Raw genomic sequence first — 27093 nt, 5'->3', positions numbered from 1 at the left:
TAATTTTTGAAAAGAACTCAGTTTATGCCAAGAACGTCTTCAGACATCTCATTTGACCTTATGAACTGCCTTTTAAGACAGTGTTCAAGAGGTGAAGAGTGCCACCTGAGGTCATCTGAGGAGAGCACACACAAAGCTCATCATGCCTGCAAACCATGGAGGACGCAGCCAGACTGCACAGACACAGGAGCGAGAGTGCTCAAGTTCAAATCCTAGCTTTAATGTAAACTTGTGGAAGTTACTTATAACTCTCTCTCAGTTTACTCAACTGAAAACATAGATAAAAGTACTTCCATATGGGATTCTTATATAACACCTAAGAGAGTGCTTGAAACTAAGTAAGCACTTAGAACACTAACTCATTCAAGACTGAATTACTGAATGATATTTACTCTAACAAATATGATAAAACTTAAACGAATCCTTCAAAACTACATATTTATACTGCTTTGAAAGTATATAATTAACCATACAGAATGTATTAATATCCAGAATATATAAAGAATTCCTATAACTCAACAACTTGATTTTAAAATAGGAGAAGGACTTGAACATTTTCCAAGAAGATAAATAATAGCTAATAAGCACAAGAAAAGATGCCCAACATCACTCTTCACAAGGGAAATACAAATCAAAAACCATAACAAGGTATCACTTCACATCTATTAAGATGGCTATTTAAAAAAAAACAAACAGGAAATAACAGGTGTGGGTGGGAATGTGGGGAAACTAGGACCCTTACACATTGCTGGTGGGAATGTAAAATGGTGCAGCCACTGTAGAAAACAGTATAGTGGCTCCTCCAAAATTTAAAAATACAACTACTATATGATCCATAAATCCTATTTCTGAGTATATATCCAAAAGAAGTGAAAACAGAGATTCAAACAGATACTTGTATACAAATGTTCACTGCAGCATTACTTACACAGCATCCAAAAATGGAGACAACTCAAATGCCCACAAATGAATGAATAATCAAAATATGGTATTATTAATTATTCAATGAAACATTATTTGGCTTTAAAGAAGGAATTTCTGACACATGCTACAACATGGATGAACCTTGTAGACATTATGTTAAGTGAAAAAAGGCAAACACAAAAGGCAATATTCTATGATTCCACTTATATGAGGCACCAATAGAATAGTCACATTCACAGAGACAGAAATGTAGAATAGTTTGCCAGGGGCTAGAGGTTAGGGTAGGAGAACACGGAGAGTTATTGTTTAATGGGTACAGAGCTTCAGTTTGGGAAGATAAAAATGTTCTGGAGACGGATGGTGGTGAAGGTTGTTATAATAATGTGAAAATATTTAATACCACTGAATTGTATACTTAAAAGTGTTTAAAATGGTAAATTTGTGTTATATGTATTTTACCACACACACAAAAAAATCACTTATTTTTGCCTTAGAGATGGATAATGGCTCAGCTTTGAGGGGTCTTACGTTACTGCCATGTCAGGTGGCATCAGCTGCCCAATAACTTAGAAAAAACAGACAGGTAGGTACCAAAACAAACAAAAGAAGAACATGATGAGTATTATGTATATATATATATAAATAGTTACTAGTACCATCAAGGCAAAGATACAAAAGGAAAAAGAAGAGTTTGTCCTAGAATCTACACCTCTCAAGGAAGGTTAACTCAAACAGCATGAAAAACTAGGACTGAACATCTTGCATGGAAAATTCACCACTGATCACAGAAAACTGACTTCCACATAAGGTAAGTTACATAGTTTTCTTTCTTACACCTCCTCTCTTATTTCACTCCCTCACCTCAAATTATAAGCAGTGAAGACCTCTTCTCTATCTCTACAGAATTTCTGCCAGAGATGTTCAGGTTATCAGTTCTTTGAAGGCTAGGTTAGTTACTTGAAAATTTTTTTGCAGAAATAAATCTGATATTAAGCAGAAGAGTTATTAACTTCCCTCTCACCTTTTGAAATGCTCTTTCTAACTCAAGTAAGACTTAACAAAAAAAGCCAGCAAAAGTAAAATATATGTATTTTTTCACTTTACCAAAAATGAAATTAGAAGGCCATAGAGTACAATGCTCCTTAAATGGGATTTATTCATCTGTTCTCTGTGGGTTCTACTCCTGAAAATAGGCAACAGTTAGTGTATAATATAATACATTTGTCTGGGAAAGGGTCCAGTTATCTGCTAACCACTGTCCAGGACAGGTGAACATGAGATGTTTGACAATGAAATCTCAAAAGATCAGATCCCCAGGAAGTGACTACTGATGATTTCTGTTAGGGAAGCTTGACTACAGCAGAGAAGGCCAAGGAGATTTTTAGTGGGGAAGGATATGAAGATAAATAAGTTACATTTCAGAAGGCTTTCTCAGGGTAAGTTCCTACCTCCAAAGATGAAAAACTAGGTAATTTTCAGTTAAAAAAAAAAAAAAACCCTATTAAGCTAAAAGTCCTTGCCATTTTAAAGCTAGACTCTATAATAGAGTCCTTAAGACCCTATAAATAAAACTGCCCAAGTACCTGATGAGGAACCAAAGGATAAACTTAGTGAAGCGAGGCTAAACATACAACTAAGCTCCCATCAAATGGAAGGAAATACAAGGAGTAGTAAAGTATTTTCTTATGAAAAACTAGGTCCAGTGGGCCTCTCCCTAAATTATTCCTGACTCAGACTGTGGCATGAAATAGCCTCAGAAGCAGTATCATTCGATTAGGTGGTACATGAAGGCCCTTGATGAAAGTACACCTGAGAATGTAGTGAAATGGCCTGCTAGACCACAGACAGGAATTTAAAATATATGCTTCTTCACTTGAGATTATTCTTGATGATGAAGTTCAAAAGCAGTAATAATGCTATACACCCCCCAAACATGTGGAAGTGGGTACCAAAAGACATGTACAAAAATGTCCACTGCATCATCAGATACAATAACCCAAAATCAGAGAACTTAAGTTACCACTGTCAAAAGACTGGATAAATTTAAGAATGATCATAAAAGAGTGCTATTAAGCAACAAAAGTGAAAAAACTATTACCACACCTGTGATAGATTCAATTACTAACAAAAGAGGCCAGAAGAGTACAAAATTTTATGATTCTATTTATATGAAATTAAAAAACAAGCAAAACTAATCTGTAATGATCTCCAGGATACAGGTTACCTTGAGAGGGAGGTGATTAGGGAAGCCTACAAGGACTTCTGGGGAGCTGCTAACATTCTATTTCTTTATCCATGTGATGGGCACACATGTATGTTAACTTTGTGAACACTCACTTTAATGCATATACATGACTTGTACACTTAGCTTTTCTGTAGGTGTACTACTCTAATTTAGAGATACATTTCTACATATTTTAAGTTTTTTAAATGAATGGCTAGTTTTGAAAAGAAAAGCTCTTTTCTGGATTTTATTCCTATTGTCTTCAATTCTATTTTAACATGAAAATTTTAGAAGGCAGTAGTTTCTAGTCCTCAGTTACACCATTCCAGTATGTATTTCATATTAAGAAAAGTTAAATTTTAAATCAATGAGGCTTTAAGTCCTGACAGAATTGGCCCCTCTTCCCTCTCATCCAAACTGCAGATTTGATATTCCAATGATCTATCCTCCCACTTAGTAGGCAAAAAATTAGTATCGACTGTGGTCATCTGGCAAATCATCTGTCACAAGACCATGCCTTTTTAAAAAGTCATTAATCATGAAGTGTCATGGAAAAATAACTGGATATGTACAAGGATTACAATGTTACTATTGTTAATTTTAAAATCAGCTTCCTTTGCCTATTCCTTTACCTAAAACTGATATGAAGAGGAAGGAGAGAGAGAATGATATAAATGTTTTCCCAGATTCTGGTGCCTTTTCTCTTTCTTTAACCATTTAACAACACATTTCAGTGCCTATGGTGGAACTCCACTGGACTTGGAACATACAGCAGCAAATAAGACATGGTCCCTGTCCATACAGAATATACTACAACAGCAGCTACTAGAAGACTGGCATTAGGCTACATACTATACATGCATATGTCACTTCATATACATATCAATTTTATTAGATGCTATAATTCTCATTATACAGATGAAGAAATCAGCTTAGAAACTATCTTGTCCAAGTTCACATTATAGTGAATTTGGTTCAAAATGTAACTAGAGTATAATGGTAATAATTTTCCATATACTCTGCATTAAGATAGAATTTAATTATAGTTCAATTCCGGACACTAACATGTGAAGAAGGTACCCTGGGTATGAATTGTTATGCTAGGACTGTAAAGTGTCCTAATGGACCCTAGAACTTCCTGTGATACAGTATAGATTTCATTTACATTAGTGAGTCAACAGAAAGCCTGTAAAGAAACTTTTCATGACACTCCCAATATTTCAGCTATTGACTAAATTTTACAAAGGTAAAGGGTAAAGTTTTGATTATTAGAAAGTGAAAAAATGTTTTCTAAAGCTATTTATTTATAAATACATAAAATTCAGGACATCTAAAGATATCTGCTATGGGAGCCACACCTTGGCTATTGCATACATACACTTATATAGACACGTCTACACATACATGTCATAAATTTGACAATCACTCTTGCATTTTTCCCTGCACAAGGTGAATATGTTACAATTGCAGTGGGAACTAAGAGAGTCTCATGACTTTGATGTTTATACTCTGAATCATTCTACAAAGTACATTTTTTTCTGAGTTCAGAAGGATCAAGAATCTACACAGACATGTCCAGTTTAAGGAACAGGTTTTTGCATTCTTTTTTTCTGTTGGTACAAATTATACAGACAACAGTACCAGCCCAACCTCCATCAAACCATGTTTGGCCAATTTCTTAACCAGCCAAACCTCTAACACAGTTTCGTGTTCTAAAGTAGTTGAATTCAGCAGTCCATCTGCCTTTTATTTTCCTTTTAAATAATGCAGACCAAAACATTTATGGGTGGGGTAGCAAAATAAGGTCTAATGAATAAAAGAAAGGCTATGATTTAGATTTACGAGGAAGTAAGTTGTTTCAAAGAAACTTGTCATTAAGGGGTAAAAAAAAGGTTAGAAAACACATATAATAGGGCATTGAGTTAAAAGCGAGAATTTTTATAAAGAAAATAAAATGATCAAAATTCTTATGTTCAGAATAGGGAAGATATTTCCAAAATGTTTTGTTACACCACTGCATGAATAAGGAAGTGCCTTTCTGCTTGAGTGTTAATACCCAAAACAATACATTTCTTTTGAATTGTAACTTAGCTTTCTGTTATCATATGTCATATTATAATAATCAAACGTACATTTGTGGTGAAGCCAAAACCACTCTGAAGAAGTGGTCTTAACCACAATTCGAAATTTAAAGAATGGCTTTCTGCCAAAGTGTATCTGAGCTATTAACCTGTCACACTGCTTTCATGCACTGCTAAGACTAAAAAGGCAGGCCCAGCAGCTAGTACGTGCTCCCTCAAGCCTCACAGAAGACCATCAGGCTCTGAAAGGGAAATGCACAAGACAGGCACAACCTGACAGCAAACTGCTTTGCCTTGGGCAGTACTACATGCCACCCAACTCTCCACCAGCCATCTAAGTAGCCTCTGCTCAGCACAGGCAAAAGGGAAGTTCTGCACTGAGAATCATCATAAAGGGCTCAAAAGTACAGACGCTTAGTAACTTAGTGGTAAAGCACTAATACAAGAGCAAAAGCCTTGGGAGCAACGAGAAAAACAAGGATAAGGCCTCTAGTAAATGTAGACTTAACTTTCATTAAGTCTGGGTCATTTATGCTATGTGTTTACTCAGTATTTTGCTGTGCATGAATATAAATTATGCAAACTGCAAAGCTATTAATTTACTAGTTAACTCTCTCGTCAACTACATCAAATTGTCTAACTACAAAGTACGAGGATAATTTTTCTTTAAGATAAGCTCCCCTGTAGCAACTTATTTCTCAACAGCCCTCTCACCAACTTCTACATATGCTTGTGTCCTTACAACATGTATCCCTCCCTCTTCTCTACAATGGAAGTGTTACTGACCTTCTACCCTCATTCTTGCCTTCCATCGCAAGGATTCAAACTGTATTCTCAATTTATCTTCTATATGTCCATTACCTCATTCCACAAGGTTAGATGAAAACTCATTACTACTTATATCCATAGCTTCCTAAAGTAGCCTCATTGATCAGATCAGAGAAGTAGTTAGCAACAAATAAAATATATCTTCTTATATATGCTCTCCTTTAACTCTAATCAATCATCCTGAGAGGTTAAGCATTATTTCAAACTTAGAAGGGAAAACAGAAGTTCAGGTAGTCACTAGGTAGGACTTTCCCCTAACTCTGATTACATGTTGACTACACTAAGGTTGAATATAAAAGGATGCCACAACCTGGTCCTTTAACCACTCATCTTCTTTGCCATCCCAAAACAATTTTTCCTTCTGATTTACTGTTAAATTAATGCCTATTTGCTTTTTCCATTTAACAAACCACCTATCATATAAAAATTTAATGTTTCAGAAAAAAATCACTTCTTAACCTGTAAACTATTTCTCAGCAAACCAAACTGTTGAAGTCTAAGGATGAAATGCTGTAGTAATACAACTAGAGAAAATGAAACAATGCCATAAGGTTAAATAAACCAGGAAAACCTGTGTTAACAGCTCTAGGGATTAATCAAATTCAGAGCCTTTAAAGAATTATAACTAAATATCCCAGTAATGAAAATGCCAAGCTGTTTCCACAATAAACTGGAGATACATAGTGGACTTTTTAGGCTATAACTTTTATGCTGGATAACATTTTAAATGGTAGGAGTATACGTTAGAGAGATATGGCCAAAGCAAAATGTTTATATTAGTCACACTGAAATGGACTCAGTGCACACAATATTAACATAAGTTTTCAAATGCAAGTCTAAAGACATGAGGTGTTCATGAAACATAACAATAGCCAAGTCATTTATCAAAAAAGAAAAAAGATAACAAAACCAGAAAATTATGAGACTATAGCTCTTAACTACATTATTTGAATCAACTACTGTGAATTAAATAATGGTGATGCACAAACTGACCTAAAATGCTGATAAGTTATTCTCTACAATGGAATTATAAGTAGTCCCCCAGATGAGTTTATTATTAACTTCACAAATTTTACAATTAGGAGAAAATGGAACTATTTTATATTTTTAACAAGTCCAAAGAACTAAAATGATTAATTTCCTCACCTTAATCAAACTATCTACTTTCCCCACGGAAAGAGCACCACAAAGATACATGCCATAGGTTACTGGTATTATTTGCTCAACAGTAGCAATGTTCTTTAATAATGCATGTTGACGCTTCAAAAAAGTGATACTTCACGTTTCTGACAGATTCAACGAAGAAATGGCATTAAGATCTTAATGGGGCTACATGCAATACTCTTGAAAAGTAGTCATTAGAAGTTCACGGTCCTTCATGAAATTTGTTGAGTCTAAAACTAATTGGAAAAACACATATACCAAGTGCAGGTCTCCAGCAGTTTCACCCTGGCAATTTTTTATTGTAGTAATAATAATCAAATGCTAACATAAGACCCATTAAGTGTAAGACAGTAATAATGATGCAGTTAACAAGTTATCTTCCTGGGCTTTCAAAATGGTAATTGTTGCTAGGTATGAAGGAAGTTTAAGACTGAAATTAAATCTTAATTCTAGTTTGAACTTTGGAATGAAAATCAAAGTTGTTGGGGAATCATTCTAATTGTTGAATTTTTCCTGGTTATCCATCAATGCCTTGGTTTGGTCCTAATATCCTGGCCTGGCCATTACACTCAACTAAGTATTTATTCTGAAAAAGGAATACTACTTGTCCCAGGTCAGCCCTCTTCACTTCTGGACAACTTCCTAGGGCCTACCTCTTACACTATTTTCACCACATCCTCACTTCTCACTTCACCTGCCCAGTTCTGGGACTCAAAACACTGTTTATATATTATTCTTAAAAGGAAAAATGTAGAGCAAATATTCTTGTTTGTTCAGGTTGCATGTAAATAAAAGAGAGAGGGAGTTGAGGGTTAAGAAAGGAAGAAAGCAGAGAAAGAACACTGAAGTGTTAAGAGAGCAGTAAAAAAGAAGAGAAAACAGACTGCCTAAAGAAATGTCAGAGCCATCCAGCTGAAGAGAAATAAAAGAGCAATGGAGAATCTAGTGGTCATAAAAGGACAACTGTCCACCTCCTAACAAACCAAATCTGGTCATTTCCAAATATGGAAATGTTTTAGTTCACATTCAGAGCTTTTCATCTGTGGAATACGAGCATAGATCACAATCATTCTTTTCCTACAAAAAAATCTCAGTTGATTATCTACCACTATGAGAAAAATCTGTTGAATTATTACATAAATTATTTCCTATCTTTGCTCTCGAGGTCCAGGTCTTTTTAACAAAAAGCACTCCAGTTGTTTCATAGTTACTCTAGAGCTTCAGTCTCCACATCTGTACAATAGGTATGTTAATCATAACAACCTGGAGGGCTGTGTGAACACTGAGATAATACTTGTGAAACACTTGCAGAGTGGCATTTTATAAGCTCATTCAATGTTAGCTACTTCACACTCAGACTGCCTTGGCCTTTAGACTTACAAATCTCAACTCACAGAAGAACTTGGTGATGACAAAGTGGTAGAAATTTATATCTTTCAAAACAAGATACTTCCTTAGATATCCACTCCTCTCCATTTCTAAATTAAGAGGTTGATAAATTAAGAGAAAACCTGTTCTATCATAACAGGACAGATACTTGTCTTAAAAACCTAGTGCTGCCATAAGTTCACTCACTGGACAAATATTTACTGAGTACTTGCTATGAGAAGTCACTGTCCAGGGGCCAGGAACACAGAAGACAACAAAGCAAAATTCATATGGGGGGGAGGGGGGGGCGCTGGAATTGAAAACTGGCTCCCCACAGCAAGAACAACGGTTTTTATTGCACAAGTGAATGCTTTCAGTGGATTCTACCTGCTGCAAGTCACCGGTTTTATACATACTTTTGTTACGTGCCTCAGACCCAGGTGACCCTGGAATTTCTCACTTATACATTAGTTTTTCTACCGGAATTTCAACAAAAAAGGAGAATAAAGCTAAATTTTATGCACACTTGATTAATCCAGCTGCTTACCTGCTACCACCAGCATTTCTATGTACGTTTTTAATAACCATCATGTGCCCATTGTTGTGAAAAAATGCAAAAGCACTCGAAATAAATGCTGTGAAAATGTTCTCTTTCCCATTTCCTCACCCCAGCAGTTCTTCCCCAAGATTCCTCACAACAAATAATTAAGGGGCAAGAGTGGAAAGGAGGCAGGTGTCCTTCCAGACCACTATTCCCAAAGTAGCACATCTTCAGTCCTTATTTTTAAAGACTTTATGTTGACATGATAGCTGTTGAAGCAACACCTGAAGACTTGTGGAGGTCAACTAAGCTGCCATTATTTTATTTGCAGTTCCCTCTTCATCAGCCAACAGAGAGCCTTATAGAGCTCACTTGCTTCGATGTGTAAGAATCTGACTATACCGCTAATATGGTCTCCATAACAAAACTATATTCCTCATTTAAACAAGGTTGGCATTTTGAAGAAAGAATGCATACACATTTTCCTGATCATTTACACTCTCTCCTTATAACCCTGTAACAGTTCAATAATTCAAGATAAAATTGACTTCACTGACCTTTTATTCAAAAGGTTCTTCAAGTTTTGTTATCTTCAGAATCTAAACTTTAAAAAATATTCTCAAAGCAACTAATTTCCACTCTTAGAGGACATTTTTTTTTTCTTATTTTCTTTTAGAGGGGAAAGCGCGAACGCAGTCCCCCACTACCAGAAATGATGCAGCCGAGTTTGCCACATTTGGGGAAATCGCAGGGGTCAGCACATCCGGAGTGCAACAGATAAACCTCGCCCTGGGAAAACCACCTTCGTGATCATGGCATTTCCCCTGCCAGGTAAGTATAGAGAGGACATTTTTGACTTGTTTTTAGTAACCCAAAGTATACTGATATCATATCTAATAATTAGCATAGTGATTTACGCTCTTTCTTCTAATCCTAGGTGTGTCTTTGGGTGCTGCCTCTAGCCACTGATCACAGTTCTGGGCTAACTAAACTAGAATGTAGTTTAATTTCCACATAAACTACACTTAAAAGAGGAAAAATTTAATGAAAAAAAGACCAGTTGCTGTCATGAATGATGATAAAAGTAAAGGGACCCAGTTTTGAAGAAATAAATACTACAAAGTGACAGTGTGAAACCTTGCATTCTCAACAGGATAAGTAGCATGAGGTAGAAAGTGATGAAGCTGGGAGTAGAGCATGACTGAAATAATGATGAAAAGCCAAGCAATGTTACTGATAAGAGTAGGAAGGGACTGAATAGTCTGGTGAGCTGGGGGTGGGGGACTGGGGGAAACAAAGTACATTGATCCTTGAACAACATGGGTTTGAACTATGTGGGGCCACCTTCACTCTCAAGTACCCCCTACCCCCATCCCCACCCCCAGTAAGTATACTGAAAACATTTTTAGAACTCTGGGCCAATTTGAAAAAAATATAAGTTTTCTATTCTCTAGCTTACTTTATTGTTAAGAATATAGTATATAATACATATAACATACAAATACATGTCAATCAACTGTTTATGTTATGAGCAAGGTTTCTGGTCAACAGTAGGCTATTGTTAAGTAGTTAAGTTTTTTGGAAGTCAGAAGTTATATATGGATTTTCAACTGCAGCTGGGAGGAGGGTGTATTAGTGCCCCTAACTCCACATTGTTCAAGGGTCAACTGTCATTTAAAAATGTACTAGCAACATATGCCTGTATACAAACACTGGTGACAAAGACAAGCAACTGTCACAAGCATAGCTGGCCCACTGGTCAGGTGGTTATTACTTTACCTTCTGTATTTTCAAAACATGATTTCTAAGTTTAGTATATCACACCCAGTTCAGAGCAGGAACTATGTATTGACTCGAGTTCTAAGAATTTGCAGAGAAAGATGAATTCTGCTTATCATCTTTTGGCCTCCAATTCTGGCATAGATTTCCTCCATTTTTCAACTTCCAAGTGTAGAAAACTAATGCATAAATTCCACTGCTATGAATCAATTCATAGCATAAGTCCTCATTCTTCTATAGGTTCTAGGGAGAAAGAAACCTGTATTTTAGACACAATCTTCGGACATACATAGGCTGATACTGTCCTACTTTGAAGCTTTGTGTATTTTAAAATATTCACCAGAAACTGATCATCTTCACTACATCTGTAAAGCAAGTATTTGCTGTTATGAGGACACTGCAGTAGGCATAGGCAGTAATCCAAGAAAAATGAAATTTTATATTCTATCAAAATCTTCACAAAAACAGTTCAAATGTTTGACTACCTAAAATTTGCATATACCTGATTTATGCTTAAATTTTTTGCAACATGAAACTATATTTACCATCTGAATTAAAGAAGCACCTACTATATGAAAAAGTCCTAACATATAAGGAATGGGAAAAATAACTGGATTCACTTTCATCTATACTAAGAAACAGTAAATTCCTTCTAAAATTCATTTTAAAAACCCAGGCCAGGCAAACACACACACGCACACACAACCCCAAAATATAACAGAAAACAAAAACAAGGTTGCATAACTAATAACTCTTCCCTACCATCAGTAATAAGACTACTGTACTCATAATCTTATTTTAAATATGTGAAGTCTTTTCTAGCTGAGGTCAGTTTAGCAACAGAGTGCAAGATTGAGTTTCATACAGATTCCCAGTTTGATCATTACTAGAATTTAGGTTTCTGCAATCCAGTATATATATATATACCCTTGAATTATAAGTTTTATAAAACTGTATCATGTGATATATTCATAACATTTCCTATTCTGTTCTTTTTTGCTTCATTTAGTTGAGGAGGTGGGAGGGCAAGCAGCAACTAATTAAATCAACTCTACAGTGGGCTGCCACTGGCAGTTTGAAAACCACTGATCTAGGACTTTTGATAAATACCAGAATGCAAGGGGCAGTAAACTAGACACTCTGCTTGATAAAACAGCATTGGTCAATGACATTCAAAAGCCATTGCTATTATGTTCTATTTTTCTCACTTCTTAGATATTCTCCTGTAAAAATCTTCATTGCAAATGAAAAGGATGGTAAGAGGATTCCTGAAGGTGATAGAGAAAGTATGGCATACCATTAGAAGCCCAGACTGGAACCTACCCTGGTCACTTCTCAGCGAGGCAAAACGATAAAATTAAAAGCACTTCTGAGGGACATCTGTGGTAATCAGAGCTGTATACTTAGTGGAACTAAAACAATCCAATCAGACGTAAGGGTCAAGAGCAGTCCAACCCAAGATGTGTCACTGTGACATATTTCAGAGCTGAAAACAATTAAGGCCCAAATGACTCAAGAAAGAAATTCTGACTCTTCCGAACCCTCCAACTGCATAAAAACAATTTACATAGAGTACCTGCTCCAGGACTAGAGCTACCACCACAGATAGAAACATCATAATACAACCTAGGGGTGGTAAACAGGGAGGAATGGGGCAAAATCTGTTAAAATTCCTATGTCCCAGTGTTTCCTTTTGGCCCAGCAAACATTTATTTACCAAACACTTACTCGTTTATATTCCTGTGAATTGCTTCCCTCTTCCTTTAAAGCCTCAGACCCTTACCCTCCTCCTCCTTGGTTCAGGATGACATACATACGTATTTCCCATACCTATGTAATTAAACTTTGGGGTTTTTTTTCCTCCTGTTTATCTGTCTCATGTCGATTTGAATCTTAAAGCAGCTAGAACTTCAAGGGGTAGAGGATATTTATTCCTCCTCAACACAACATACAGATAAATGTGTCTATATTTTGTTAATTTAGCATTTTTAAAACTTGGAACAAGTTTTTTAAAATACTTTTTTCTACATTCAATGCACTGTGATACTTTATTTTCAATTTTAATACATGTCGTAATGCTGGTCATAAACCACTAAGTCGATTTCTTTACTCACTAATAAATGGGTTGAAACCCGCTGTTTGAAAAATACAGTTTTTGAGGATGCACAAATCAACCTATCAGAATAAGAGGACCATCAATAAATTACCAGTTTTTAGTGGCTATCTTCTTTCACTCATAGGACAGAGCCCAAAGAATTCAAAACATCAGTCAAAAAGTGATTTTTTTAACTCCAGGAAGATCATAGGAGAAAGTGTAAGACTCATGATAAGAAAAAAATGTAATAGCACCTGACCCCCCAAAAAAGAAGTGCCTGATTTGACACTTAATCATCACCGCTGTTAATCTAATGCTGGCATACTACATGCTCAACCTTGCACTAAGTGTGTGTGTGTGTGTGTGTGTGTGTGTATGCATGTGTATATTGTATATAGGGGTGTGTGTGTATGTATATATACACACACATATATATACAAATGCACACGATGCAATATGTAAATTATAATTATATACTTATTATATTTTTAAAACATAAATTTATGTATTTTTCCAGATCATTCCTAACAACCTGTGAAAATAACAAAATAGTATTAAATCTGAAATACAGGTCAGTTGGCCCCAGAGTCTAAGCTCTTAACCAATAAGCTACAAAGTCTTCCAAAGGGTACAGGAGTTCCCAGCTTTGGCTGTGTATCAAGAATTCTCTGTGGAGTCAAAACAGATGCCCAAACGCTACCCCAAAAAGAGATTTTAAAAGTTGAAGTAGCAAATATTATAGAGAAATATATTTTATAAACAATGTATCAACTACCATTTCCAATCTATTATGTCAGAAAAGATATTTTTGGAAAGCAGATACTACTATTTGTCATAAGACAAAATACCTGGTTAAACTGAGTGATTGCCTTGGTTAATAAGCAGTTGACTTTGTCTTGAAACCTGGTTAGATCATTGCCATTACAGACTAGGATTTAAGATAAAGCAGTTTTGTCTTAGTTTTAATAACTAAAGTCCATTAAGAATTTAACTTCTGATATGTCAAAAGGATCTTAACATAAAGTATACTAACTGATACCAATTAAAGACTACATCAGCATATTTACGTTAAATTTATCTATCCATGATTTAAACTCCTATCTCTGCAACATATTTTCCTTTGTTACCTTAGAGATAAAGAATTCTGAATCCAATGTGTAACATTAATGAATTTAGCATTCTTTCTGGGTTGATTCACTTCCACCATCCTTAAGGAAACATTTAGCAGCAAACACAACGTACAAAATTAGGAGGTTTCCAAGGTTTCAAATAATTAAGAAATGCTTTTGACCACATCACTCATATAAAATGTTATGAACATAAAAACAAAGATTTCTGATGGTTAAGTGGGTAATACAAAGCCTAGAATTGCCACTATTACAACCACAAATAACAGTGGGACTACATACCACAAACACATGAATGATCAACTGCATATACAGATGAAGATACAATTGGTGAAAATTTTTTGAAAAGACAAAAACAAGCACAAACTATAAATGGCCCAAGTAAGAATTATTTTGTTTGGTCAAATTAATACTCCAACTGAAAAATTCAACTATTTCCTTATTCAGGCTACCATAAAATGACAGCACTGCAGAGAAACTGGTCTATGATGTAAGCTAGAAAGAAAATTACAGACTAACACATGAATAATCCCTAAACTATTTAGTGAAAGAAATTATAGTCCATTACTATTAAAATCTAGGCAGAATATCTACCTCAGTGTCTTCTATAACAGTATCTCAAAAAGGAGAGAAAAAAAAACACTCATTAAGTCTATGATACATGAGGATTTTTTAACAACAACAAATACTATTCTTAATTCCATAACCATATCTGCAATCTAAATATTCAAATATCTTAAAAAATGCAATAGACTCATGAGCATTCATTTTATCCATGACCTTGGGGTCACTGGGAGATTTCTAAAGCATACCTTTTAATCCACGCCATGGTACTTCAAGAACATGTTAAGGTAAGTCACAGCTTGGAACACTTCGATGCACCTCAAAACACCTCAGCCAGTGTATCTGTATCATTCTCCTTTCCTTTTGAGATCATAATGGTTCCGAAGAACTATTACGCTTCCATTTGAATGATAGTCTCATAATTTCAATGACTTAAAAACAAAAACAAAAAATAAGGACTTAAGTGTTGGTATGTTAAGTCACTAGTGAACTGTTAACTGCTGCCATGACTAAGAAAAATAAAGAAGCTGCTTGCTACTACTATGTAACACAATCATTTTAATGTGAACTCTCATACGAATGAGGAAGGAGTACATGTTTAGTGATCAGAATGACAGCCCTCACTTTACTGAGACCTATTAAAAACCCCATTAAGTCTCTCTGCCCCAACTGATTCTTCAGTTTTCTTTTGAAGGATGAAAATAACCTAAAAGACAAGTCTGAATGTTTGGTAGGTGTCAGGTCTACCCCTGACTGCCTGACTATTCTGTGCTGAATGAGAGCTAGAAATCACCCATACACCTGTATAAAATGGAATGCCACTACCAGACAACAGGGGTTCCTTCAAACAAAGCCCCTCCTACTGTTAATATTACTGAATCATTTTAATTTTGTGCAAGTAATTAAACTGAAAAGAGCTCCAGTTTCTTAAGTTTACTTCTAGGAAGAGCAAGTATGTCAATGATAGATGGCTATTACGTTTTACTGCCGCTCTACCATTGCCTTGGCAGGTTATCTGTCCCTCTTTCCTCCTCACTCCACCCATCTTTCTTATATAAAATATTTTATTATTAAAAATGATACAAAAAGAAGTCTATATATACATTTTAAATCTAAGAATTTACTTTACTATGGAGAAAAGGCACTCCATAGTTACAAGAAAGACCACTCAAGCTACAGAAAGTAAAACTGGAAAATTATTGCTAATACACACATTTATGTCGTAGAGCAATTAAAATTACTTTAAGATGACTGACCAGGAAGTTTTTAGTAAATAAAAGCAAGCCATAGAGAGGGTTTCAAAGAAAAGAAAGTAGTTGGGAGAGGTTTGTTATTCTTTGGGTTTTTTGAAGAGCTTGTGTAAAGGTTAATAGACAAGGAATGTGGAAAATGACAGATTTTCCCAGCTAGAGCTAAAAGTGTGCGCTAAGGAGAAAGTGTGCGCAAACAGAAACTATTTCCTGTTTGAAAGGGTAGATTCAACTGATGAAAATCTTTCAAGTCCACTGTCAGGAAAATCACATACTTCTGAGATTTAGATTTACTGCAGGTTGTAGGGAATGGAGATTATAAAATGTACGCCACTATTTAGAAAGCTGACAATGGTGCCAGAATTGCATATAAGAACGAACCCTACCAGAGTAGGTGGGAAGAAACTAATGAAGAACAGAAATAAGGGCCTGGTTCAGTGAAATCGCTGCAGCCACAACCATCTTTTTAAGCTGGTCATATTACCACTTTAATGTAACCCCCTGACCCTTCCTCCTCCAGTTTAAAACCTCTTAATGCGTCTGTATACGTTACAACCTCCTGGAAGGACACCCACAGTTTCCTATACTCTGCTACTCCAAACAAATGCATTTAACACACAACTATCAGGTAAATGTTCCTGAAGTACAGTTCCTCCCTTGCACATAAAGAATAATGTTAATTTTTGGGAAATAAGGCAAAATATAAATATGTCAGATAAAAGTAAAGAATAAAAGCCTAGGTCTAAAGCACTTAATAGTTCATTTAACTTTCAGAACTCCATTTTAGAGGAGAAAACTGAGTTAGTGATCAAATGACTGACCCAAGAAACCATGAAATAAAAGAAGAAAACTAAAACTTAAATCTAGATCTAGCTGAAATTTGGGCACCTTTTCTACAATACTGTTGGGGAATGTTGTTGGGGGAAAAGGGTGGTACTGTGCTGACATTTTTTCACAATATGCCAAGAACCATGCTAAGCTCTTGATGTCATTTTTGTTCATCCTGATCTACCACTTTTATACTGCCCTCTTTTACAGTTGATGAGATTGAAGCTCAATGATTTAAGCAATCTCACCATCACACAACAAACTGAAAGCTGGTCAGATACTTGATCTCACATGACCAACTCTAAAATTCATACTCAAGCTGCTATGCTAATCTTCGAGAAGCAATCAGAAGAAATTAAGTCCAATAATTAAGCTTATTTTCAACCTGGCTGATAAAGCTATAATGTAATTTTACAAATGCTTCTCATTAAAAACTCATTCAATGTATGTAAGTGGATTTTTAGCTATGGATTAGAAAGAGACTATATATACATGTAAAGCCACTAAGAAGGATCATATTTCATCACTCAAATCAGAAACTTCATCTGATCCCTAAAAATGAAATCTAGTATTTTCATGAAGTTATGCACTTGAAGATCTTACACAGTTGACTTGGAAATCATAATAGTTATCAATAAAAGTTTTAGCTGACAAAACAAAAATGAGCTTGAAAGGTATTTTCCTCAAGAGGGTATACAGCTACATTTTCCCAACTGGGCCCTTGTCTCATGGACTGCTACCAGTCTCAGCCCCATATGAAGAGAAGTTATTTATTAGCAGAGGAAGGTGAGGCCATTCAGGCAGGTTATCAGTAATTTAAAAAAGCAAAACAGATAGACAGCTCTCCCCATGCTTCATAACATGATTAAATTAAGAGAGTAAGAAAAAGCACTGAAAAAGACCCCAAACTATGGACAGAGATCTCCTAGGCAACTTTAAATCTAAAGTGAAACCATGTATTTACACTGTATTCCAAAACTACCGGCTAAAGTGTTCATCAGAACTACTGTGTCGCCACTTGGTAATAAGTTGGATGATTCAAATAAATCATTTTTAGAATTGCTGAAACAAAATCTTACAGAATAACTACATTCAAAGGTTCAAAACTATTAACTAACAAACTTAAAAGGTCATCAATACTTTCATCAATAATAGTAACTCATTTTACAAGCATTCAAGTCCAAAATAGTGGATTTAATAGGAATACCCGTCAGAAATTCTGACGCCCAACTACATACCTTTTAACCATATAAATCAATGTGTATTTAACCATAAAATACCCTATGTAACTGTCTACAAAACATTTCACTTCTTACAATAAACAGAAATAGAAATACATTTCCATGCCAGCTGTTAACAGCTTTCTTTGCTATGCTATGTCTAAGTGGTTAGCTTTTCTCTATTGTCTTTGTAAACACATCATCTTAACCACCAAAACCTGGAACACTCTTGGTACTAATGACCTAAGTATGTGAAAATGTTTACACCCCATTATGGATACAAGATTGACAACTAGATACAGAACATTCATGATGAAGGGTACGTTTAATGTGTTCCAAAACATAACAGTCACACAAATATTTGAGTGAATGAAAGAAAATATTTAGGAATGGCTTACACATGCTGCAATGACAGTATCAAGGACAACAGAGACTTTGAAAGATAATTTAAATTAACATAGGACACCATTTGTGACTACTAAATTTTGTTTTGCTTTGGGCTACTAAATTTATAACACACAAGGCTTATGAACGTATAAGGTCAGCACTACTGCTAAAGCATAAACCTCAGAAAAGTAATCAGAAACAGATGCCAGTAACTTCACAAATTTTTATGATTTCATAAACAGCCTCACAGAGTAACATGAAATGACAATACTGAATACATTCTGATGTTCACTGCAGTTATTACTTACTAAGAAAACACTGGGAATTTCTTTCCAACAACAGAGGAATGGTCAAATTATATGGCACATCTATACAATGGAACAACAGTAAATAACAGTGACACTTAGAGCATGGTAATATGCTAGCATATGTGGCTAATTAATTAAAAGTAGCATTTTCCACATATGTTTGTATATGTAATTTTTAATAAGCACAGAAAATTCTAAATATAACAAATATGTAGTTTATTTGAGCTCAAGAACCAAGAACCACATAAATGTATTTCCAGCATTTATCAGTGCCTTTGCACAGTACCTTCACACAGGTGGCAATAAAGTTTGATGGTCAGAAGAATGGGTGGGTACTGAAGAAAAGGCTGCATGGGTTTGAATTACAAATCCACAACTTGGCAGCTACACAACTTCAAGCAAGTTAATTAATCACTAGATACCTTAGTTTTTCCTTTTTAAAAAAGGGGATAAAAATAACATTCATGGAAGGAAAAAAGTGAGTAAATATATGTAAAGCATTTAGAACAACAGTGGTAATCCAATGAATGGGGTGGGGGAGGTGAGAAGGAGAATCAGTGGGTTCTCAACTGAGTAAATGAATGGGCACTTTTTCTAAATACACATAAAAATACACATAAGCATACAGAAATATTAAATAGGGTTTTTCAAACTTTGTTCACAACAACCAAAAATAGGTTTTTACGTAACAACCCTGATATACATTCAGATAGATATAATCTTATTCTATTCTATGTCATTAATTTACTTAAATGCTGGAATTGATTTCACAACAGTTAGTGGGGTCACTTTCTAAATGGACTCATAATTTCACCTTTACTTTTGCCAACTTTATTTTTCTTAAAAAAGGCCAAGAAAATTTAACCATTATCAAAAATCTAAGATCAGAAAACTCCAGAAAGAAGTCTTGAATCTTTCACATATGGTAAATTTTGTTATATATTCTTTCATATTTTATTCTTTACTCTGAAACCCCCAGAAATCTCAATAGAAAACTTTTAAGAGATCACCAAACGGTGACACAGACATTCGCCACCTTTTAAAATACATCAAGGTAGACTTATTCTGGAAGAAATTAACTTTTAACGTGGTAAGAACACAAAATTTTAAAAGTTATGAAAGACTATAGGTTGCAGGGTTTGGTTCAACTGAACAACTGCCTTCTCAGGGTCTTTCCTGATCCAGCTTCTGGTCTCCTCCTACACATACAAATACAATGCATATTCTAGCCATACTGGACTTTGCACATTTCTCAGAATTCGTTACAGTGTTTCAGATTGCTGGACCTTTGTATATGCTATTTCACTCCAAACTCCCACACCCCTGAACTGCAGAAGCAGTGGGTGAAATAGAATTTAACATCACATGATAGTATTTAAAAAGATAATAGAAGAACAAAGGAGGAAGAAATGAAATAGGCGAGGCTAGGAGTGAAAAATAAAAATTTTAATGTTTTCAGTGCCTACAATGATAGATATCCTACACATGCTAAGCAAAGTTGGTGCTTTTACATAAGCTCTTATAGGGTTACTGCATATAAGAAATTTTTAAGAATACTGAATATTGAATTGATGATACAAAGTCTTAAATTATGTATCATAATTTAGGGGATGTATTCTATAGAAACTTAAATTTTAAACAAGTTTTATTAAAGAAGTATTTGAAAAAAGTCTTGTTATATAATGACAAAATTAACCATTGCTATGATGAAAGTTATGAAGATCACTTACTCTGAATTTCAAATCTTAACTAGTTTTGCCTATGCTAATAAGGATTTCAAACCTAAAGCTAAACCTGATTTTGAGTAATTTTTAAGAATCTTTCCAAGAATCACAAATTATCCTGATTCCCATCTTGATAATAAAAGCGTAATTCCTTTTCTAATTAAACACTGGAGGCAAGGAAGGGGCCCATCAACTATCACAGCTAAGAGGCTAAACCCAGGTCAACAGACCCAGTAATGATCTAGCAATTGTGGAAGACGGAATATTCAGCTATTTTTACTTCTGAGGAACTCCGAACTGGTAAAGAAAGCTCTTTACTTAAAATACATATCCATTTCCCAGGAATGTGTTCTTTTAATTTGTCTGATTTTTCTCAAACTATTCAAATTCAGTTAGACAATATCCATCATATCATTGATAAGTTTTCACAAATGCCTAGGGTGCCTAACTGGTTTTCTTGGTTTCACTGGACATGGCTGGTAATTGTAGGTCTGCTTTGGTTATGTAGCTGTATTTCTATTATGTTAATGTGTGTGCACAATTTAATTAGTAGTTTAAAACCTATACATGCTGAAGTTACTCTACAAGAAGATATGTCAAAAAAATAACCAATCTTTCCATGTTTTCTGCCGTCTGCTACTTCTATAGCTTTTCTTCTTCCTTCCTAATTACAACCCTTAAGTAGAATTCGTGCCTCATATCGAAATTACCGAGTATCATAATTCTTCCAGGTGGTAAAGATACCTCAAGACAAATGCTGGGCATAAAAGCCACAGGGCATAAATCTGCAAAGAAGTAAAAAGCTAACCTTTTCAAACAATATTGCTTCTCTCTCACTTACCAACTTTACATTTCCTTGTATGGCCCCGGAAGATGACTGGTTAGCCAGAGATGGGTAAGATTCCTCAAGGGAGGAACAACCTAAGACAGGCACAGTCGCAGGGGGGCCATCAGGTGAGAAACTGGGGATCAACAGAGGTGAGGCTTAGAACCTCACCCCCCATTTTGAGAGAAATCTTCTGCATCCGTGGATGTTTTGTTGCCCTTGTCTAGCTTGGATTAATACTTAGTCTATAGGCACACACCTGATCATCTACATTTCCCCTCTTACAGCACTAAACTATGTTTTCTACCTTTATCTTGCATCTACCTACCACTTCAGCATTAAAAATAATAATAATAATAATAATAAGGGAGAAATGTGGGATTCACATATAAATCAAGTATAAAAATCAAACGAATATTAATATCTGACCTGATTGTTTATAGTTCATAATGCGTGATCAAAACCGAAAGTTTATGTGATGACTGCCCTTGCACTGTTCACCATGTAAGAACTTGTTCGTTATGCTTCAGAAGATTGGAGACTGTTGAGAATTAGGCTTGGGGTTGATTAATGATTGTGCATTGAGTCCCCTATACAGAATTTTATTGTTGTTAACAACCATTTGATCAATAAATGAGAGATGCCCTCTCGGAAAAAAAAAAGCAAACATACAATTTTTTATTTCAAAAAAAATACATATCCTAATTTTCAGGAACATTGATTAAAAATGTCTATCAAAGTGTCTGATGCTACTGGATGCTCTTAAAGTGGCAAACACTCAGAGTGCAACCGGGATATGCCTATATTTTTGGCTAGATTTCTAGGTGCTAGAATTCAGCATGGACAGGTGTAATTTAAATGCACACATGCATATGAGCATATGCATGTACAGACAAACACACATGCAATCCTTTTTCATATCGGCTCGTGTTAGCAAGTTGTTACCTATCTTGGAGATCAAAAGTAGGACACTAGGAGTGGGGGGTAGGGGAGGCGAGGGGGGGTGAGAGCAGAAAGGGAAATGGGAGAACAGTAGTTCAAAAGTGCTGAGTAAAGGATGTTAGGGAAGAAAAGTAGTTGTTATAAGGTAAATCAGGTTATAAATACTTCTACATTTACTCAAAACAAGCAAAAAACCAGAAATTTCTTTCCTTTCTAGGACTTGAGAGGAAACTAAGTAAGAAATGCTAAAGAGCGTGAGTCAAATTTTTATGTAAACATTTATAAAAATGTTTATGGATGAATTTTCTCCCTATATTTTCTTTCTCCTTCAGCTTCGCAGCTGAGGTCTCTTTTTGTACAAAATCAAATGTAAATTTTGGTGGCTTAGAAGACTATGTGGTCATGAAGAGAATGTGCTGATGGAGTTACAGACTTGGTGTCAGGAGTTGTAGGTTAGAAACTTTATTGGCTGTGTTAACTTCTGACTAGTCACAACTTCTCTGTAGACAACATCAGCACAGAACTGCAGTAATAATGCTTAAATAATGAGTAAATGTAAAGGCACCTAAAATACTGCCTTTCAGAGAAGGCATAAACATTTACTAACTTTGAAGGCACAATTTGGGTAATCAGTTACTCCTAGTACCACAATTTTAAAATCAAAATATTTTCCTAGTTATGTTTTACTTTAATGATCAAGAAATACTTAAGCTTTAAGTTAAAAAGATTTTTCACATTTATATTTATTCCAATTATGTGGGCGATGATCCAATCTGTAGCTCTTATTCATGCCTTTAAGCACTTTCTCCTTTCTCTTGACAAATTCATTTTAGTTCAACAAATATTTGAACATCTACAATGTGTCAGCCTTTTATAAGCACTAAGGATATCTCAGTGTACACGTAAGACCAAAATCCTTGGGCAGCACAATCTACAATGTGATTAGAATGTCACATGGTAGTAAATGTTATAGAGAAAAACAGAGAAGAAAAGGATAGGGAAGACAGGAGATGGGGTACAATTTTAAATAGGCCCTCACCGAGGCATCATTTCAACAAATATCTGAAGGAGGTGGTGAAAGGAGTGTTTCATACAAAAGAAATAACCAGGTTGCAAAGCCCTGGTAGGAGTGTTTTAGCAAGGAGATCAGTGTGCATAGACCACAGAGCTTACAGGAGATGGTATTAGGAGATGAGGTCGTGTGAGCTTGTGTGAGTAGAGGTGGGACTGGGCATGTGCATATTCTTGGGGCCACCACAAATCATGAAAATCTTGGGCTTTTTACTCCAAATTTTGAGTTGAGGATGATGAAGATCTAAGCAGAGAAGATATGCATGAATGAGTCTGGCTGCTGAGCAGAGAACATCTATAATGCACAGAGGAAAAAGCAATATAGTTAAGAGGCTACTGTGACTATATATATTAAAGGTGACAGAGCCTTACACCATGGGGGAAGCAGTGGAAGTGTCACAGGTGAAGAAACTATGGGCATACTTTTAACACAAAATTAACAGTATTTGCTAACACAATGGATTGTGGAATTAAAGGAAAAAAAAGAGCAATGGTGACTCCAAGGTTTCTAGCCTAGGCAACCCAATTGGTGGAGTTATTTATTGAGACAGGGAAGATTTCAGGAGAAGGTTAACAGGACGGGGTGGTGGTTTCAGCAGTTCAGTTTGGAAGTAACTGGATATGCTCAGATATTCTAATAGAGTTTACTACAGTAAGGTGTGTGTGTGTCGGGGAGATAACAAGTTAAGTTAGTCTATTTAGTTCTTGCTTGCAATTAGATTTTTAAAAAAACCTAATGATGTAAAAGTAGTATTTATTAAACAAGTGATCTAATAAACAAGTGTTTTAATTATGTATCCTCTGCCATCTGCACTTGTCAGTGTTAAATAAAAGATAATGTGGTAAGAATACTTAAGATCTCCAACTAGAGAGACAAACTTAAGGGAGATGGTACATATTCCAACACTGCAGAAATGAAACAATAAAGACAATTTCAGCTAAGAATAGTAACCTATTATCTGATGTTCTCCAGCCACCAAAATGCCTTACTTCCAAACCCATAGAACTAGAGATAATACATTTCACAGATAACATTTATGGAGTGCTTTCCACATGCTAAGCATCTCATTTGAATTACGAACTACCTTCTATTAGCTTATCTTTTACAATGAAGCTGGAAGAAATTAATAAAGCTACAGAGCTGCCCTATAACTTTAGCCATCATAGCAAGAAGAGTGTAAGAGTCTCCAGAGACTTCTTTTGATCTGTTGTTTTCATTTGCCATTACCATTCTTCATACACATTTTGTCTCATCTTCATGCTTTTCAATCTTCCAGTGCCAACTGTCAGGAAAATTTGATGTACAGCAATTTGTATCGCTATACATTTTAGCAGAAAAGGAGTATCTAGGAGAAGCATGTGTTAATGAGTTCTAAAACATAATTAGAATATTTTCCTAAGATGGAATTATGTTGAAATATATTAATAGAAGTCACATTTTCAGACTGCTGGGTTCACAGTTACAACTCTGCTAAATAGAAATGGACTGCAGAGAACCTGGAAAGTGAATTATGTGTTTTCTAAGTAGTAATGAATAAAAAGAGAAAGGAACCTCCTTGATACACTTACTCTTACCTCACTGCTCTCATTTTAACATAAATAGAAAATTACTGCCACAAAGTAATACGGATTTTGGAGACAGCTGCACAATTAACAGGCAACACCTACTTGAAGGCAACTCACTAATCCCTTCTCTATGATACCCATATCATTCAAGTTATTTCATTAGATGCTGGGGCCATTTCATCTATCTAATAATTCAAATTTTTTCAAAACAATTCTTCAGTCAACCAGACTAGAACATGTATTACAACAACTTCTCTGTTTTGGGTACTCCAAAGTGTACAAACTTTTGTACATTTTACTTAATCCTCACAATAATCTAATGATTATATTAAAAATCTCAGGTCTTCTAAATCCTGTTTATTTAGATATACCTTTGACCATTAAAGTGCCTATCACTTGTATGATAAGCATTTTAAGTCATTTTTCAATAGCCATGACATACTTGAGTTGTACAAAGTAAGATCCTCTGTAATCACCTTGTGAAAACACATTATTTTCTAACAGTGGATATGCGCAAGAGTGCAGTGGTTTTGCAGTTTTATCACACTCAATTTTATTATATCTACTCTCCAGTAACTAAAGAAACAAAACACAAAACCAACCCCCCTCAACCAAAAAAAACCCTCTAACTAAAGCAATCCAAGTGTCCACCAGCAGATGGACAGATTTTTTAAATGTCATATATGCATACAATGGAATACTACCCTGCCTTAAAAAGGAAAGAAATTCTGACACATGCTATAAGTAGATGAACCTTGAAAACATTATGCTATAACATTTCCTTAAAAAGGAAAGAAAGTCTGACACATGCTATAAGTAGATGAACCTTGAAAACATTATGCTAAGGGAAATAAACCAGCCACAAAAGTAAATATACTATATGACTCCACTTCTATGAGGTACCTACAGGAGTCAAATTCATAGAGATAGTGGTTACACCATTGCTTGGGGTAGGGGGAATGGAGAATAATGAATGGGTTCAGAGTTGCAGTTTAGGAAGATGGAAGCATTCTGGAGATGAACATATACACAAATTTGTAACAGTGGTTACCTATGGGGGAGGGGGTAGAATTGGAGGGCTTCTAAACTATAATGGTAAAATGATGACTATATACGAATTGTATAACATTTCAAATGGGTTATAAATAGCCAGGAAGAACCTGTACAGACAAGATAAGATTCTCACCCCTGATTTATTTGGCCTGATCTAGCTTCTCCTCTATTTCGCCAACGATAAAGAACTTAACTGAATGGCAGCAGCTACACAGAACAGAAGTGCCTGCACAGATCTTGGCACATACTTGTCTTGGCCCAACCTCCCTAAGAGTATTCAGAGCTTTCAGTGACATACACTCATGAGGTCCAGCTCTAGCTGAGTTGAGAAAACAGCCACATTCTCACTCTACCACTACCTCAAGCTTATGTTGCTTTCTGTTTTCTTCCATTTAAAAGAATGTTTACAAACACTGAGAACTCATGGTTTCTGAATAAACTCATCTTCCTCCAACAAGAACTGCATCCTGACTGGCAGGGTCAGAGGACAGAGTAACTCAAGTATTCCTAAACAAAATCTCCTGCCTCCATATTACCAGAATTCATCTTCCTCTAGCATAATTTAAAAGTTTAAAACTAAGAAGAGGAAGAAATCCTTCATGAAGACTCCTTTGCTGAAGCTCCCAGTCTGAACTAATCATTCCCTTTTCTCCTGTACCTCAATGTTCCCCAACTGTGAAACGTGTCTATTACACAAGCCACTGTGTTTTTCCTGACATTATAGTTAGTTATGAGCATAACTGGATCCCCCACTGACGCACAAGATACTGAGGACAAAACTGTCTCATCTTTAATGAAACTTCAGATGTTCAAAGTTCTTGTCTATAACAAATTTTTACGAAATGACTCCTGAATAGAATTTGGTGAAAGAGTTCAGTGCATGACACTTACACAGTCCACCCATGGGATGTGTTTAACTTCAGAATGAAAACATCAGTAGGCAGTATTAAATCAAATGCGCAGAATCAGTAAGAAGTTTTTATGGGTTCCCATTTGAACATATTTGTTAAAATGAAGCTTTGAATTGAAGAGAGAATATGAACCTCAAAAACCACACACCACAGGCAAAAGTATAAAAGTATAAAACTTTTAATGGCATTTAAATAGAGAAAAAAAAAAAGTTCTCCCGTGCCCTAAGGAAAAAAACCTGTTGTATTCCCTTTACATCACAAGAGACTAAATACAATTATAGTTCTGCATATTCTTATTATTTTAATAATAAG

At 35.4% G+C, this 27093-nt stretch overlaps 1 protein-coding gene and 1 non-coding gene across 7 annotated transcripts in view; both read right to left on the bottom strand.

Annotated features, from left to right (window-relative positions):
• RBPJ (recombination signal binding protein for immunoglobulin kappa J region) overlaps window positions 1–27093 on the bottom strand; it is a 211543-nt gene that overhangs the window by 54594 nt on the left and 129856 nt on the right. For 2 of the 6 annotated variants that reach the window (XM_036900549.2, XM_036900548.2), the window contains exon 2: window positions 14944–15126. The exons of the other annotated variants lie outside the window; for them this stretch is intronic. In XM_036900549.2, the coding sequence (XP_036756444.1) occupies window positions 14944–14960 (17 nt within the window). In that variant the 5' untranslated portion in view covers window positions 14961–15126. The remainder of the gene's footprint in view (window positions 1–14943; window positions 15127–27093) is intronic. 6 annotated transcript variants of the gene reach the window in all.
• Window positions 9806–9969, bottom strand: LOC118920127 (U1 spliceosomal RNA). Its single transcript, XR_005027773.2, has one exon. It is a non-coding gene; the product is annotated as a U1 spliceosomal RNA (small nuclear RNA).

This window comes from Manis pentadactyla, chromosome 5 (genome assembly GCF_030020395.1).
Source record: "Manis pentadactyla isolate mManPen7 chromosome 5, mManPen7.hap1, whole genome shotgun sequence".
NCBI lineage: Eukaryota > Metazoa > Chordata > Mammalia > Pholidota > Manidae > Manis > Manis pentadactyla.
The sequence above is the reverse complement of the archived record's forward strand: the minus strand, read 5'-3'. Positions and strand labels throughout refer to the sequence as shown.